We start from the raw sequence: 17,025 nt of genomic DNA, 5'->3' as shown, positions 1-17,025 counted from the left end.
ATAGTCATTGATATGTTATAGTGATAGAATCGAAAATTTTGCTATAGCTTTAAAATATTTTAATTTATTTTGCTATTTTTAAAAATATCTCTATTTAATTTTTAATTAAAACTAAACTTATTTCATCTCAAACTTATTTACACAACTTCCTTTGTACTTTTCTTTTGGTTTTCAAAAACTTGTCGGCCATTTTGAAGAAAATTTATAAAAGTAGTGGAATGAGTGAATTTGTAGGCACTTATTTTTTCAAAAACTAAAAGAAGAAGATTCGACACTTAATTGTCTCGACATCTCCACTTAACCTTGGAATGTTATGATGTTACTTGAAATATATATATCATATAAAATTGAAGGTCAAATGTTCAAATTTATCCACATAGAATGTGCAAAGCTTGGACTTGCACTATACAACTAACTCGTTTTTTTATGTTTGTATTGATTCAACTTTGAGAAACTTGGTAATTAATACGATACTTGATGTATATATTGATTTATGTATGATGATAATTCGTTATGGGCTAAATTGACATAAAGAGAAAGGAAGAAAAAAGAGGAGAAAATACCTTGTCCAAATATGTGTTGGTACTTATGGAAGAAGATATAGAAGAAATTAAAGAAAATGAAAAGACAAAAAAGAAAGAAGAAGGAATAATGAAGAAATTGAAAGAAAAAATTGGGAAGAGGGGAGAAGAAGGAAAGAATAGTGAAAAAGAAAAATAAAGAAAGAAGATGAAATAAACATGGAGAAGAAAAAATAAAGAAAGAAAGAAAATATGGGGAAGGTGTTAGAGCTAAAAGATCAAAGTAAGGAATAAATATATATCAAGTTAAATTTCAAATAATCGTTTTAAAAATGTCCATAAACTTTCAACCAAGATTAAAAAATACCTTAGTTTTAGATCGACATAGTTAAAGTTCAAAAATATCGTTTTATGGATTTTTCTATAATATGTAATGAAAATATATATTCATCCCTCTTATCGAGATCAATCCATGAAAATGTGAAAATATCTACATAAATTTAAACTATGGTTTTAACTTAAAATTTTAGTTTTCGTTAAGAAATTTGGTGTAAAAATTAGATCAGTGAAAATATATTTTTTAAAAAAAAGTTTAAAAGTTGGTGACGAATTTTTCAATAGTTTAGAGTTATTTTTAAAACAAAATTTTAACGATTCTAAATTTTAATGATTTCTATCCAAAAATAATGGTAAAATATTATAAATATATAAAACTACCTGACATATATTAAGCAGATTGGTAAGTGTAAACGGAGATAATTAGTTTTGGCTTAACTACAATGACTAAATTAGACATGTTATTTTAATTATACTATTTATAGTTTGTAGTTGAATTTACAAATTATATACTTTTGTTTCCTTAAAAGTGAAATTAATATTAGCAATGTGATGTAATGTTAGAACCTTTGCTAATTAATTCTGGAATAGGAAAACAATCAATTTCATAATTCACACATTATTAAAAAAATGTTTGTTTTTATTTATTAATTGTTTAAATCATCAATATTACATGTAAAATAATACATCATTATCGTAAGTTAATTACAATAACTAAGATAGATTTATTATATCGAAGTTAATTACATTATTTTTTCTATCCAAAAAAGAAAATATGGTAAAAATTAACAAAGTAAATATAAATTTCAAAACAAAGTAAAGGAAACATAATTAAGGTAATTATAATTACCTTTTATTGAAACAAAAATTACAAAGATACAACAAAAGAAAAGGCATTGAAATTAAAAGAGATGAAATACATAAAGCATATATATTATCATCGTTCTTTTCTGCAGATAAATTTATTTATTAGTACAAACAATATATATATGATTTCTGCAGAGACTTTATGGCATAATAATATATAATAAGTGAATGTTCATAATGAAGTTAAGATCACACATCTTCAAATTGAGAGATGATTCTGGCAAAAACCTTGTAGCCATTGGCCATATCACTAAAGTTACAATATTCATTATCTGCATGGTATGTATCTGTTAAACCTGAAAAAATGTAATAATTAATTTACCATTAATCAACAACATTAATTTAATTTAATTTCAAAACCAAAATGAGAGAGATATCTCAGAGAGAGAGACAGACAGAGACAGAGTTAAAAATCATACCATAGCCAACAGTTTGAACATCGTAGCCGTGTTCCTACATTTAGGGTCATAACGAAAGAAAGATTAAAAAACCGAAAAATGAATGACGGCAAGTGAGTGCGTGGTAAGAAGTTAGAGTTTGGATTCCTCTTTCTTTGTTCGAACTGTACGTGGAGTTCATGTGGTTATACTTTAAATCTATATAATTGCTATATTTGTAATGGTTCGTTTCTCTTTAACCTTTATATTTTTCGAATCAAACTTATTTTAAGGAAGTGTGTATTCAAATGGATCCGTAGAGAGATGATTTTTCCTTTTTGTTACCTGAAGTTTTTTAACAAGTGGCAAACTTCCTGTAATGGAGAAAGGTTTGACCTCTCCTAAAACGTCCATGGTTGCTTGGGCTAAAATTTTAAAGCCAATAGAATGAACATCACATGCAATTCCTGATATTGGGTTTCCAAATTCTACCTTAAGACTACAAAAAAGAAGAAAAGAAATGAATTAATTAAAAAACACACTTAGAATTAAACTCACTCTAAATTAAATTAGATTAGAAGTAATACGAAAATGAAAGAGAGAGAACACACATTCCCCTGGTGCCATCTGGTAAGGTATACTTTGAAACAGGACCCCTTGATTCAAGTTCCTCCACATGTGCATTGGTGTACGCAATATACTCTTCAATTTTGCTTATAACATCACTCACTCTAGAATAAAAATATTAATCATAAGATTTAAATTGTGTCACGTGAATCAATTTTAGATCTTTTTATTCATTAATTAGTGTTACTCTGAAAAGATATTATTCATATGATGTATCAATTAATAAATTAAAGTTGTGGACATTTGAATTGATTCGTGAATGATTTTGAAAGAAAATCTTAATAAGAAATCTAAACTTATAAATCTCACGTGATGTTTATTAATTATCATATTGGTACCATTGTGATCGATTTGAGTTTAAATTGATAAAATTAATTTTCTAAAGAATAATATATATATATATATATATGAATAACTTTTGTTCAAAACAAATAGATTTGCAATTTTGGTCGAGAGATCGAGAGAAAGTATGAATATACTTACTCGTAGAAGGGAGTTAACCTGTCATTGGTAAATTTTCATTAGCAAAATATATAAAAAATATATATATACACAAATGAAAAATTTTATGAAAAATTACTGTAAATAATACAAGGGTTCAAAAAACTTTTTCTTTAATAGACGAATCTTGGGATTGTATTTTACCTTATATCCCCTGCAATGATACATTCTCCAGGAATTTGATTAACGCTACCTTCTGGATCTAAAATAATTAAGAAATTAGTTAACTACGAGTACAAAATCAAAAAACATAGTTTGTCTCTACATTTAAATTAAAGTTATTATTGTTGATTTGAATCGACTATTCTACGGAACCCAAAAGATAAAAGTTTAAAACTTACAGCTCCATTGGGTTGGTTTCATAGTTGATGGAGTTTCAAATCCATATTCTACCTCTCTGGGATGAACAGGAAAATCTTCATAAAACTTTAATTGAAGTGGTTTAAGAGCATCCATAGCTAACTCCAGAGCATTAATAGCCTGAAAATTTAATTTCTCATACCCATAAGATCATAATTAATTAATGCATGTATATGTGTATGTATATACATAGTTATATGTGTATATAATTACGTTGTTTGGCAAACCACTATGGAAAAGTTTTCCAGTTGTGGTGATTGTCCAAGGAATTGAACCACCAGTTCCAATACAAGGTTGTGAATCTGCTGTGTCAATCCAATATCTGTATATACACAAACCCCATAAATATTATACACAATTAATGTTATTGATTAATAATAGTACTGTCTCTAATTAACAAATTATGTTACTCTAATTATTTAACTTACAAAGGTCCTCCTTTTAAATTATCGAAGTATCCATCAGCATAAAGCTGTTCAACTCCAATGTCTTGGATTGAATTGTTTTCTTCAGAGACAATGAATATAACAACAATAGATGACTTCAAATTCAGTTTAGTTTGTGCAATCTTCTTCATCAGTTCTGTTAATAGAGCAACATGTCCCAAACAATCTGTTGTTCCTCGACCTCGAAGTTTATCACCTTCAATACTCAATGAGAATGGATCAAATTTCTGCAACCCAAAACAATACAGATCAAAACGAGTACAACCTTGAGATATATTATTCAAGAGTTTTGATATCTCTGTTCTTATTTTTCTTTTTAACATCGATAGCTAGGGAGTTTTCCGTTTCATTATCGATTAGTTTTAAGATTGAACTGCATGTATATTCAATAATAAAACCGTACCCAACTATCGTCATGTGCATTTGCAGGGACGACGTCCATGTGACTTCCAACGAAGGAGATAACCTTTTTCGAATCAGTTCCTGGATAGGTGATAATCAAATGTCCACGTTCATCCTTGTCGTCATAGCTGACCCGCTTGATGATCAAGGGTCCGCCATTGTTAGTGCTGTAAGGATTGAGAGCATCAAGGACGTGACGACCGACGTTATCCTCTATAGGAATCAGACCGTCGGGGGGGTTGTTCTGAACGGACTCCGCCTCGCCAATGAGCTTGGCCAGTAAAGGAATGTAGGATTCCTTCTGAAGCTCACCGATAGTGCCTTTAATGGAAGGAGTAGAACCCATGTTGCCTGTGGATTATTTTGTTCAATCAAGTATTTTACTGTTGTAAGAATAATTACAGAATGAAAACTATTGTATGTGTTGATTTGATTATAAGATAAGAGTAAGAGAACTTACTAGAGAAGGATTGATGATGTTATAGTTGATATAATACAATAGACCTCTTTGCTACAAGTTTGCACAATGCTAAAAACTATCTCCATATCTTCCTTTATATAGCCTTTAACTAAATTGAATATAACTAAAATAAAAATATAAGAATTCTTGAATTAAAAAGAAAATGTATCGAGATAAGATTGGATTCTTTCTTGAACTCTTCACGTGCTATTAAAAGAATTATTCGAATACCATTTTTATCAATTTAAAGGTCTGCTTGCATTTATTGTAGAAACAAATTGATTTACTCTTTTTCTGATTCATACGGTGCTATTTTAAGTGGTTGTGAAACGTTCATTCTAATTTTTTCATATGAATTATTTTGAAAATGAAACGATTGAAAAGTGAAACCAAATACAACCTAAAACTCGAAACTAATAATTAATAATTTGATAATTATTTTGTTTTTTTAAATAAACCTATTTCTTATATTGATCCCACATGTTATAATATAAGCAATATAATTGCTATATATATATATACATATATATATATATATATATATATATCTTTGTCTTTTTTCAATATTGGTCCCCTCTCCCTTGAATATGTTATGTATTTGCCTTTATTTTTCTTTCATTTTGGTCCCCATTTTACCTCAATATTATTGTACTTTTGTTTTCACCTTTTCCGTTGGTCCCCTCGCTTCTCTCGTCCTTTTATTGAGCACATTTTTCTTTTGAGCTTTGAAATACAACAAAGCTAGACGTGTACAAAAAAAATATATCAATTTAGTTGAGTTACTGAGATATTCTATTATACTGATCGTTCCTTCATCCAATTACTTTTAAGAAAAAAAATGGTTTTTCAATTACTTCTTTCCCATTTGTACTATTTTTAAACTAGGAGCAAACGTTGGTTCAAAGTTCTAAAAAACTAATTGAATATATAGATTTTGATGACATATACATAACTTGTAGGACGATCTTTTGAATGACATGTTATATTTAAGAGAAATTAAATATTTGTACTTGTGAGCATATAAATTTAGAAATATATTTGGATGCATTTGAGGTTAAATTCATACCTATTTTCTTCGACTCATCACTCATTGATCTAAATCACAATTTGTCGCGTGTAATTTTTTCTCTTTTAAAATGTTATTTCTTTATGTGATTGGAAAATGATGTAGGACGAAGTATATAGATATGCAATCTAACATATACCTAATTAAAACTATAAATTTTTTTAAAAATATTTTAGGTGTATCCCGATCGACTTGCACACGTGTTTGGGCAACTCACTTAATTCGCCAATTAAAATCGTCATTGTGGCAAATAATTTTTTTTATTTAAATTATATGCTACATTTTATTGCATAAAAAAATGAGGAACACTTGGTACAAATAAGTACAATTTAGACTATACTATAATATATTGCTTTTATAACTATGAATATGCTGTTATATATTCTAAATATTAATCTTTTAAAATTCACTTAAAATTTGTCTTTTTTTCAAGGAATATATTTATTTTAAGAGAAATTATTTTAAATGATATAAATATTTAAAATTATTTTCAAAATATCTATTATAATATTAAATAGCTAAAGATGAAATTCCAATGCAAATATAATTATATATTAATTTTTAAAAAATAGAAAAATTAACAAATTATTCACTTTTCATGGAACAAAATCATTAAAAAAAATTAATTACGTTTCATTTTTCTATAAAGCATTAATATTTTATAAAAATTGTCTATTTTTTACATTTTTTAATATATATAAAATAATATTTATAAATATTTTATTTCATAAAACCAAAATATGTATTAAACAAAACTAAAATCCTACTCATTGATTGAAATATTCATGTTTTAAGTATAAGTTTGATGTGAAGTATAAATAAGATTATTTCATGTTATAAGAATAATAAAATCGAACTTTATTTTAAGTTAATTTTTATAAATATAATAAACAACGAAATATTTACTCTCTCTAATAAAATAAAAAGGTTTACTAAGCTGACAATTTAATAAAATAAAAAGGTTTACTAAGCTGACAATTTATTTAAGTATTTAAAGTTTGTTCATTCTTTTTATCGTTTTTCCTTTCTTTTGCTTTTGCGATTTTTTTTTATAATATTTTTTTTGTTCAAATCGTGTGCCAAATATAAAAGATCACTAAAAAATTGATCGTGTAGCCAAATCTAAACTATCAACTACCAAAAAATATAAATTGTGTATCAAAATTAAACGATCGACTACTAAAAAAATCTTTTTAAAAAATCAATGAAATTTGATCAAATTCTAAAGGATTGTGCAGCAAAACTAAAATTTTAAAAAATCATTTTATGTATTTTTTCGTTGGTTTTTTTTTTTTTTCGAAGTTATATTTTCTAAAAGACTTTATTATTTTATTCATTTTTATAGACTAATTCTTTTTTATTAATTTTGTTTTTTTGGAAGTTATAAGCGAAAAAGAGTTGAAGTTATGAGGCAAAAACTTTCCACGTACACACAATCATTTCAAATAAATCCTAATCTATCAATTTAATAGTTTGTCTTATTTTGTTATACTATAGTTCTTTGCCAAAGTGAATGATGATGAATGAATGAAATAACAAACAAATAAAAACAAATATCACAATAAAACGTGTCATAAAATGCTCCATTTTCAATTCAATTTGTATCCTAAATTTGCTATGGATTCATTTTCAATTCATCCATTAAAATACATATTATTCTTTTAGAATGCAAAATTCAAAATCTGTGGTATGGGACAAAATTAATTTTTTACACTTTTAGTTTGCCTCTCTATGTATTTACCTTACTTCATATATTTATTTCTTCTCTATTTTTATTACTATTTTGCAATGATAGTTAATTCTTGGATTATGATCACTCCTTCTATCATTTCTTGATTAAATTTAGAAAAAGCTATAATTTTGTTCTTCTCTTTTATAATATTTTTGTCTTAAATACAATTTTCGTTCTTATACTTTTCGACCTAGTTCATTTATTCTTGTATACTTCTAAAATGTCTAATTATTTCGGTCTTTACTTTCAATTTTGGTTCTTTGGTCCTTATACTCTACTTTCGAAACAACTATTTCGTTCTCACATGCATTTTCAACTTATGTTCATCTTAGTCCTTGAACTTTTTAGAAAGAAATATCGTTATGGTCCTCAAAATGAAATAAAGTAAAAGTGGAAGGTATCAATATCACTTTTAAAAGTATAAGAACCAAAATATTAACAAAAGTTAATAATGATACAAAATATCAAAATCAACGTATTTTAGAAAAGTATCGAAATCAAAATAGTATTATAACCTATTATATTTTGTACAATAAGTGTGCATAACTCAAAAACAAATAAGAAAAAGAGAGGAGAAGGTGGGGGCAACCACATGAACATTCCATAGACAAAATAAGAACAATAATAATAGAGTTAAGTGAAAATTTGTATTTGGAGTTATCGATAAAATACACTAGAAAATAAAACGTGCCACATTCCACAAGGTTGTGTCATATAAATCATTGTCCATAAATTGACTACTTTGCCTTTACTCAAAACTTTGTGTTATCATATGTATATATATACATATAGAAAAATAAATGCTTAGATATGTAATTTCGAGGTAACATCGATCTTTGTGTATCTCACCAAATTGTCCTATATAATGTGACAAACTATCAAAATATTTGTATGACGTGTGACAAACTACTATTATTTTTTTTAGTGTGAGTAATGAGAGAGGGAAGTGTAGAGATAGGTGTATGATCTTGAGATGCACCCAAGTATTGTCGTTTGTATATATATTGAAATATAATAACGGATGAAAAAGAAACACTTTAATTTTCTTTGGAAGAGGCCACAATAAAACGTGGGACAAATAATGGTCCCCTTTTAAATTCATTTATTTGTGTGATTCCACAACTTTTTAAATAATTATAAATTCTTTCGAGGACAAGGAGAGAATAAGTTTTCAAAATAATCTTTGATTCCTACTTAAAACATTCTTTTTTTTTCTTAGTTTAATAGAAGTAGGAGAGTTCAAATCATAGACCTCTAAATTTAATTGCTAACATATTGATAAGTGAGTTGAATTTTGTTCGTTTTGACTCGAGTTATAGTAAACTTTTATTAAACAAAAGGAAAAAATAATAATAATAGCATTGCATCATCAAATGGGGATTAGATATACATGGAAGGTTATATCTGTAAAGACAAGTTCAAAATTATTAGAGAGACTTAGAGTTTTATATTCACGATGAAACCGCTACAAACTTTTAAATATAGCAAAATGACAAACGAATAGAATAGATTTTTTCGGTTGGAAAACTTTGCAAAGTTGGAGTAGATATGTAGCCTTTGTTTGCTTAGAATGTGTTAGATTACCAAACTAGTTTAAAAACACTTTTGATAGGTAAGTAATAAAGCAAAAAAACTATAAGTTTGTGTTGTTCATAGCCTTTAAGTTTGTAGAAACAGAAAATTAAAAACGAAATGTTCTAAATGTCAAAGGAGTTGTATTGTTGGATTGTTACAAATTTTATCTCAAGTTTGTGGATTGTATGTCTAGGAGAAAGAGAGAAACATATCTCTACATACCCATAACATAAAGTCTACTTGAGAACTTACTGAATACCATAAAATAGAATGACATAAAGTATATTTCTCGACATGTTGGGTCTTCTTGCAAACCTCATTTCCATAGATAACCAAAAAAATTGCTTAGAATGTGTTTCCTTAAGCTGGAAGGACCAAATTCCTAATCTCCCTAAAGACGATACCTAATCTCACGACCGTTTTACTATATTATAAAACGAGTTTAGAATTTCATGCTAAAACAAAAAAATTTATCCATCAATGAGATGACATGAGCATTCAATTTCAATCCAAGTGTACAAAATACACAACTTTCAACTATCTATTATGTTTAAACTGCTTGTTCTTGTTCGATTCAAACTCGATTCAATTTTTCAACCGAACCAAATGTTCTTTTTATTTTGTAAAGAAAATTAAAAAATATTAGCTCTACTATTGCCTCTACTAAATAAAAATTAGTATTACAGATCCAACAAAGAAAGTATAGAGTAGAACAAAGAAGGCAGATTAATTTTAACTTTTCCTAGACAGTGAGTGTGGCAGGTTACCTCTTGAAGTAGTACCATTTAGAACAATAATGGTCTGGTCAAGTATCATCAGTCTTCTTCTAATTGAGAGATGATGCTGCCAAAGATCTTGTAGCCTTTGACCATATCACTAAGAAGGCAATACTCATTCTGGGCATGGTATGTATCTAATAAACCTGCACAAAAGCATTATGGCGTTAATCAGATCTTCATAATCAACAATCCGAGAGGAAAAGCTAATCCTTTTATGCTTTCCCACATATTTCCTCAAAAGGGTTGAAATAAAATCTCACCAAAATTTATGGTTCCAATTAGGGGTGTAATCCAACCCAAATAACCCCACATCCCGAACTACCTCACCCATATTATATGGTTGGATTTGGTTGAAAATTTTGGTTTTTTTTGGGTTGGGTTGGATCTCAGGTTGCGGTTGAAAATTTCAGTTCAACCCAACCTGAATTAATATATATATATATATATATATTATTTATTTAACAAAAGTAAAGTGAGGAGTATTTTGTTCAACGATCATGTAGAAAGTTAAATGATCATATGGAAAGTTAGTCAATCGTGTAAGAAGTAAAAGATCGTTTGAAGGTAGAAAGCTAAACGATCGTGTAAAAGGGTGGTAAACGATCGTTTGAAGGTATAATGCTAAATAATCATTGGGTTGAGAATGAAAAAATAAAAAAATAAAACCCGACAACTCAACCTATATTTTACGGGTTGGGTTGGGTTGTGAAATTAATCTAGGTTACTCAAGTTGCCAACCCAACCAAACCGAAAATAAGGGTTGGGTTGAGAATGTCTCCCAACCCAACCCAACCTGTTTACATCCCTAATTCCAATGAATCTGTCATTTCTAATATGGTAAACTGTAAGACCCCTAATTATGGTTATATTAGGATTACTAGTATGTTTAAGAGCAAGGACATATTACTAATTAGTTAAGAGGCTTGATAAAAAAATTTAGTTAAAAATAGAGGGAATAGGTTGGGATCAGTGTAAAGATTTTGGCAGGAATTTCAATTGTGGTAATATGGGAGAGTGTGACTCTCTCAAAAGGCTATATTAAACTGTGAGTTCTTTAGATATTGCAATTTAATTCAATCTTTTAGTGTTCTTTGTTGTTCTTGAGTGTTCTTGTTAGGAAGTTCTTTAGATATTGCATTATAATTCTATTTTTTAGTGTTCTTTGGTGTTCTTGAATCGTTATAAGGTAGAAGAAAGGTTGGATGGATCAACAAAGCAAGTTGAGATCAAAGAATGAAAATTACATATTAGGATTATTTAGATCATAACTCTCCAACTACGATGTACTAGTGAAAATTTTCCAACACTAACATTACCAGGATGCATGTTAGGAGCATTCAAAAGTAAAATCTAAGAGAAATTTAACTGTGGTTTATTAAACCGCGTGTTGGTGTAAGAAATGAAAACATGGGGGAAAAAAATCATAAATCATACCGTAGCCTGCAGTTTGAACATCAAATCCTGCGTCCTGCAAGTAGAAATAACAAAAAAAATGAGAAACCCAAACGAGTACAATAGACACCAGAAAAGAAAGCAATAAGCAAACCAGTGTTTTACCTGAAGATCCCGAATAACCGGCAAACTCCCTGTAAGTGAGTAAGGTTTGACATGCCCTATAACTTCCTTTGTTGCATTGTGTAAAACTTCATAGCCACGAGAATTAATATCACATGCAACTCCCGACATCGGCTCACCGAAAGTTATATCAATTCTACATGAAAAGAACTAAAAATAAAAACAAGGAACGGTAAAAATTAAAATCCAAAGCCACTAATGGTTGATATAAGCATCTTCTACGTGATTTTCTACATCCTGCTCCATAACTATTATATCTTTTGGCAAATTGTTTTGAGAATTTGATCAAACAAAACAACATTCCTCCAGAGGAAGATTAGTGAAGCGAATTATGTTCATATGCCATGGAAGTTATCATAACCAGAGAAGAGTACACACCTTCCCTTGATGCCTTCATTTGGTAAGACATACTTTGAAACAGGACCCCTCGTATCAAGTTTCTCAATGTTTGCATTAATGTAATCAACATAGTCTTGGAGTTTTTTCATAACATCCTTCACACTGAGAGAAAATTTGACTGAGATTAAATCCATGAAGTGACTAAGCAGCAATCGAAGAAAACGGGAACAAATAACTTATTTAAAACTATGGTAACAAGCATGCACTTCGATTGCAAAGTAATGTTGCTCAACTAGGAAAGGGAGTAACTACTTACGCGTAGAAGGGGGTTAACCTGCCAAATGAATCCAACACAAAACATATAAGTAAAATTAGAAAGAAAGTAACAGAAGATCTTATAATATATCAAAGTTCTTATAATATATCAATCTTATGCTAAAATCATAAAAGAGCTCAGACTTGAAGTAACCTGACATCTCCTGAAATAGTGCATTCTCCTGGAATTTGATTGAGACCACCTCCTGGATCTAAGATGAAGAAATGGTCATGATGAAATAATATTTTTCTATACCTAAAATCTATCCCTGAAGGTTTAGAACTTACAAATCCATTGGGTTGGTTTCATGGTTGATGGTGATGCAAATCCATATGCCTGTTCCATAGGATGGGGAGGAAAATCTTCATAAAAGCGTAACTGGATCACTTTAAGAGCTTCCATAGCGAGCTCCATAGCATTAATAGCCTGCATACAAGAGAGGTAAGCACTTGTGGATCTTGAGCTAACAATTAATCAATTGGCGTAAAGTTTTAGTTATGCACATGGGTATTCAAGTTTTATTTATAAGAGATTAGTACTCACATCAACCATATTCTGTAGCTCAATTCTGCAGTATTTTTAGTGGACATGTAAGCCAGATAATCTCAAATGCAAGACAAATTTTAGAAAAGCTTTTCTTTTCACTAATCCTCTTACAGTTTCTATTCAAATAAACATTTAGTGGTCTAGTCTTTCATTAGGGACTAGAATGAAAAAAGGAAAAAGTGCAGGGACTTGAAAAGAAAAGAAAGGGAAGTATGACTTTGATGGAAAGAGAGAAGAAAAGTGGTGATAATGAGAAACTTGAGAAGTTTCCCACTCAGCCAATGAATTGAGTATAAACCAGTATACAGTAGACAATAAATCGATTTACCTGGTGTGCCAAACCACTGTGGAAAAGTTTTCCAGTTGCCACAAGTTTCCAAGGTATTGAACCGCCAGTACCAATACAAGGCTGTGAATCTGCTGTATCAATCCAAAATCTACATAGAAAAACCAATATACACAGCTTGCTTAACAATGCCTAGGGGAGGTTGCTAAAACTTAGGATTAGGAAAATAGCTCATGTTAAGATCTAACATCTAGTGGTCATTGAGGGATATCAAAAATATGAAAGAAACTATGGAGGAATGGGCTCAAACCTATGGTAGCCAACAAACTAGAACTAGAACATTAAAATCACAGGTGGATGACTGATAAGGTAGTCGGAGTGTAGTGTTGTGGTCTCGACTCGCGGCATTCGCACATGTTGAGATCTTATTTGGAAGGAAAAGCAATCACTTACAGTGGCCCTCCTTTTAAATTATCAAAGTATCCCTCTTTAGCAAGTTGTTCAGCTCCAATTCCTGGGATAGAATTGTCCTCTTCAGACGCAATAAATACAATAACAACAGAGGACTTCAACTTTAGTTTAGTTTGTGCAAGCTTCTTGAGAAGTTCAGTTAGAAGGGCAACATGTCCTAGGCAATCAGTTGTCCCACGACCCCGAAGTTGATCCCCATCAACACTCAATGAGAATGGAGAAAATTTCTGCATATATAACAATAACTTTCCTCAGACTAATAGTATAGCAACAAGTAGATAAAAGGGGCAGTTGCAAATATAGTAATCAACCCCTAAGCATTTGCAAATATAATACAATATAAAAGAATTAAATTTTGCTTCATCCAAGTCTATATTAGATCAACCATATTGCTACTAGGGGTATCTCAGGGAATAACCATAGCAATAGAGCAATCAAAATATAGCAATCAATACTTTAAAAATGTTGTTATATACTTAATTATTTCAGTTTTGATCTAACATGAATCCTAGCTACAACAAAACCAGAAAAACAATATGGCAAAAGAAAGAATCTAACAACAAAGAAACAGGGACAACTTCTCACAAAATGGATCCCTAAATCAGATTAAACACAAACTTCATTCCACTATAGAGGAGTACTAGAAAATGGGATTTGAGATGGGAAAAACAATACCCAAGTATCGGGATTGGCAGGGACAACATCCATATGGCTACCAACAAAGGAGACTACTTTTCCAGATACAGTCCCAGGATACTCGACAATCAAATTTCCACGGCCAGGAGCGTAGCTAACATGGTTTATCAGCAAGGGTCCGCCATTGGCGGTACTGTAAGGGTTAAGAACATGAAGAACGTGATTGACGATCTTGTCTTCTTGAGGAATCAGGTTTTCTTTTGGGTTGTTTTGGACGAACTCAGCCTCGCCGATGAGGTTGGAGAGTAAAGAAACGAAGGATTCTTTGTTCAGTTCACCGATAATTTCTTTAACAGAACCCATTGATGTGGTAGAACAAGGAAACTGTTTTACGTATAAGAAACTCAATGAAGAAGGAAATTGTAAACTCTAAAATCTGAAGGAAGAAACAATGGCGAATGAGAAAAGGTTCCAACTTTTTTCTTTTTCTTAATACCATTTATGTCCCTCTACTTATTTAAGCAATTACAACCAAAACTTTTTTTGTTTTCATTTTTATTTCCTTATTTAATTTTACAAAAAACTCATTTTGTTCAACGTTTTTTTTAATTTATGCTTTTATGTTTAGTTATAATTAAATTTATAGTTTTAAAAGTTCCCTAAATTTTATCCGTTTTGCAACTATACAATAAATTATCTTCTAATGGTTTGTTATGTTTCTTATTCTCACTCGTTTCAACTCCTTTTCCTAACAAAAATATTTAAGAATGATGTGCAAGGCAAAGGTTTGTAAAGTGAAAATTGACTTACACTTTTACCTTTTGTGTCTCTAAGTGAATATTTCCCTTGTTGGGTGATTTGTTTTCGTCGGTTTGGTTCTCTTTTGTAAAAAATAGATAAACATGCTATATTGTTTTATTTTTAAATTCTTTCGTGAAAGATAAATAAGCTTTTTCTTTTAGTGATTATATATATACATAAATAATCATTAACCATTTGATTTAAAATACCATATGAATCATTAAACGGTTAATTTGTTGAATTTGGTTGTCTTTTGAAAATTTAGTTTCAATTACTTTCGTTTTACCAAGCTCATATAAAAATTTGAAAAAGTTAAGTGTTAAAAATTAGTTATAATATAATTAAATTGATACATGCATGCTAGTGTATTTTTATTTTTCCTTGTAAAACAACAAAATTAACCGATTAAAAGTCTATATAGATGTACTTACATCTGGTTTCTTTAAAAAAACGAAAAAAAATTATGTTTTCTTGATGAGAATAAACATTTTTATTAAAGAAAAGAAATGAAAGAATTGAAGAACAAACAAAAGAGACTCACTATAAAAGGTGACTCTTAACTATGCAAAAGAACACCTATATATATAAAATAGTTGCAAAACCTTGTAAGCCAAAGCAGGACTCCTGAGCAAAGGAACCACCATCATCTCTATGACGAGCCATCAATAACCCAGAAAAACTGTTCTTGGAGAAAAGAAAGCTCAGACTGAAAACACAGAAGCAACCCAAAAAGATGAAAGAAAGGAAGCACCAACTGTTTAAGAAGTATCAGAGCCAGGTTTCGATCCTGGGACCTGTGGGTTATGGGCCCACCACGCTTCCGCTGCGCCACTCTGATTTCTTGATATGCAATTGATATTTGCTTTATTAATTTATCTTTGCTCGTTTTGTATATATCTATTTAATTTCCTTTTTTCCTTTCTTTTTCTAATTAACTATTTGAAAATGAACATAAATTTGCAAAAATCCAAAGGGGTATTTAATCAATTAATATAGAAATTAGGTCAATTTTGTTGATTTTTTATATTTATTACCCTTTTCATATATATATTAAAAACATATAGTGAGTAGTAGGTAGGTAGTAGTATATAAGTGAGTAAGTAGTAGTGAGAGTTTGATTTTTGTATGGAGCCCATGAAAAGTCCTCGAAGCACAGAAGGTCTCACCTAATGCATTGCCCAAATACTTATTATGACCCTTTTTCATTTTCTGTAGTATTTTACAACTCTTTTTTTCCTTTCCATTTTGGTCCCCCTTCTCCACTTCTCCTAACTTTTAACCACATATATGTCTTCTCTCTCTCTCTCTCTCTTACCCTAGTTGTAATTGAATCACATCTATCATCATCATCATCCCCACAATCTTTCACTTTCAACCTCTCCTTATTACCTGTTTTTTCTTTTCTTCTTTTAGAAAAAACAATAAAGTTTTGAGTTTATGAAATCCATCTACAATTTTTGAAACAAGAGGTCCATCCATTCTAGGGTTAGATAATCTTCCTTCCGAATAGGTTTGTGTTGAGGCTGGAAAACTGCATTCGACTATTACGTGACAACAATGATAAATTTATAATTTGAGGTAAATATGATGTGCAAAACAAAGAAAAATAGTCATTCCGTCAAAGTTATAAGAGATAGAGAACTAGAAAAAGAGTTTAAGTTAATTCATTTTAAGCTTTAATGATGTATTTATAGGAGGAGTGATTTTACCTATCTTCGTTTTTAATTAATTCCTCTAGGATTAGGGTATAGTTTTTCTTAATCTCAAACAAGTTGAGAGACTATATTTGATTGGATAAATGATTAGTTGGCACCTGGACTTATTTCAAAACCAAAATTTCACTAACATTAAGCTCCACTAGAAGAAAGAATCTTCTACACTCTATGAGCTGCTTCAAATATGATTGTCCATAAAACACTAATTAATCTCCATTTCAAGAATTAAGTTACAGGTAAATGAGCCAATTAACTCTTTGAAAGACCCAATTGAATTTCTTTTAAACTTTC

The 17,025-nt window shown here is 29.7% G+C and overlaps 2 protein-coding genes and 1 non-coding gene across 4 annotated transcripts; all 3 read right to left on the bottom strand.

The window, feature by feature from the left end:
- Positions 1-1,774: 1,774 nt before the first annotated feature.
- Positions 1,775-5,055, bottom strand: LOC101220309 (acetylornithine deacetylase). 2 transcript variants are annotated; one of them, XM_004148436.3, is made up of 11 exons: positions 4,898-5,055; positions 4,439-4,788; positions 4,018-4,262; positions 3,803-3,911; positions 3,571-3,709; positions 3,374-3,431; positions 3,212-3,229; positions 2,713-2,832; positions 2,447-2,600; positions 2,144-2,177; positions 1,775-2,020 (listed from the first exon to the last, which is right to left on the bottom strand). In XM_004148436.3, exons 2-11 carry the CDS (start codon positions 4,781-4,783, stop codon positions 1,914-1,916), a joined length of 1,329 nt encoding a protein of 442 aa, XP_004148484.1. In that variant the 5' UTR covers positions 4,784-4,788; positions 4,898-5,055; the 3' UTR covers positions 1,775-1,913. The 2 variants fall into 2 exon arrangements, with proteins under 2 accessions (XP_004148484.1, XP_031737795.1); XM_031881935.1 differs by having other exon boundaries at positions 4,439-4,820; positions 4,898-4,999.
- Positions 5,056-9,739: 4,684 nt separating this feature from the next.
- On the bottom strand, positions 9,740-14,700 carry LOC101220069 (acetylornithine deacetylase). Its single transcript, XM_004148435.3, has 10 exons — positions 14,258-14,700; positions 13,565-13,809; positions 13,154-13,262; positions 12,567-12,705; positions 12,433-12,490; positions 12,280-12,297; positions 12,003-12,125; positions 11,607-11,760; positions 11,484-11,517; positions 9,740-10,192 (listed from the first exon to the last, which is right to left on the bottom strand). The coding sequence occupies exons 1-10, from the start codon at positions 14,579-14,581 to the stop codon at positions 10,086-10,088; spliced, it is 1,311 nt and encodes a 436-aa protein (XP_004148483.1). The 5' UTR covers positions 14,582-14,700; the 3' UTR covers positions 9,740-10,085.
- Positions 14,701-15,785: 1,085 nt separating this feature from the next.
- Positions 15,786-15,857, bottom strand: TRNAM-CAU. Its single transcript has one exon. It is a non-coding gene; the product is annotated as a tRNA-Met (tRNA).
- Between the last annotated feature and the right edge of the window lie 1,168 nt (positions 15,858-17,025).

This window comes from Cucumis sativus, chromosome 3 (assembly GCF_000004075.3).
Source record: "Cucumis sativus cultivar 9930 chromosome 3, Cucumber_9930_V3, whole genome shotgun sequence".
Lineage (NCBI taxonomy): Eukaryota > Viridiplantae > Streptophyta > Magnoliopsida > Cucurbitales > Cucurbitaceae > Cucumis > Cucumis sativus.
The sequence above is the reverse complement of the archived record's forward strand: the minus strand, read 5'-3'. Positions and strand labels throughout refer to the sequence as shown.

What these genes read in the sequence shown, in the direction of transcription:
- LOC101220309 (XM_004148436.3), bottom strand. Translation starts at nt 4,783, where the DNA reads ATGGGTTCTACTCCTTCCATTAAAGGCACTATCGGTGAGCTTCAGAAG. An exon ending in ATGCACATGACGATAGTTGG is followed by an intron (nt 4,263 to 4,438) that starts GTACGGTTTTAT and finishes TTTGGGTTGCAG; the next exon opens with AAATTTGATCCATTCTCATT. An exon ending in CCAGATGGCACCAGGGGAAT is followed by an intron (nt 2,601 to 2,712) that starts GTGTGTTCTCTC and finishes TCTTTTTTGTAG; the next exon opens with TCTTAAGGTAGAATTTGGAA.
- LOC101220069 (XM_004148435.3), bottom strand. Translation starts at nt 14,581, where the DNA reads ATGGGTTCTGTTAAAGAAATTATCGGTGAACTGAACAAAGAATCCTTC. An exon ending in GAAACCAACCCAATGGATTT is followed by an intron (nt 12,491 to 12,566) that starts GTAAGTTCTAAA and finishes TCTTCATCTTAG; the next exon opens with ATCCAGGAGGTGGTCTCAAT. An exon ending in TGTTCAAACTGCAGGCTACG is followed by an intron (nt 10,193 to 11,483) that starts GTATGATTTATG and finishes GCTTTTGTGCAG; the next exon opens with GTTTATTAGATACATACCAT.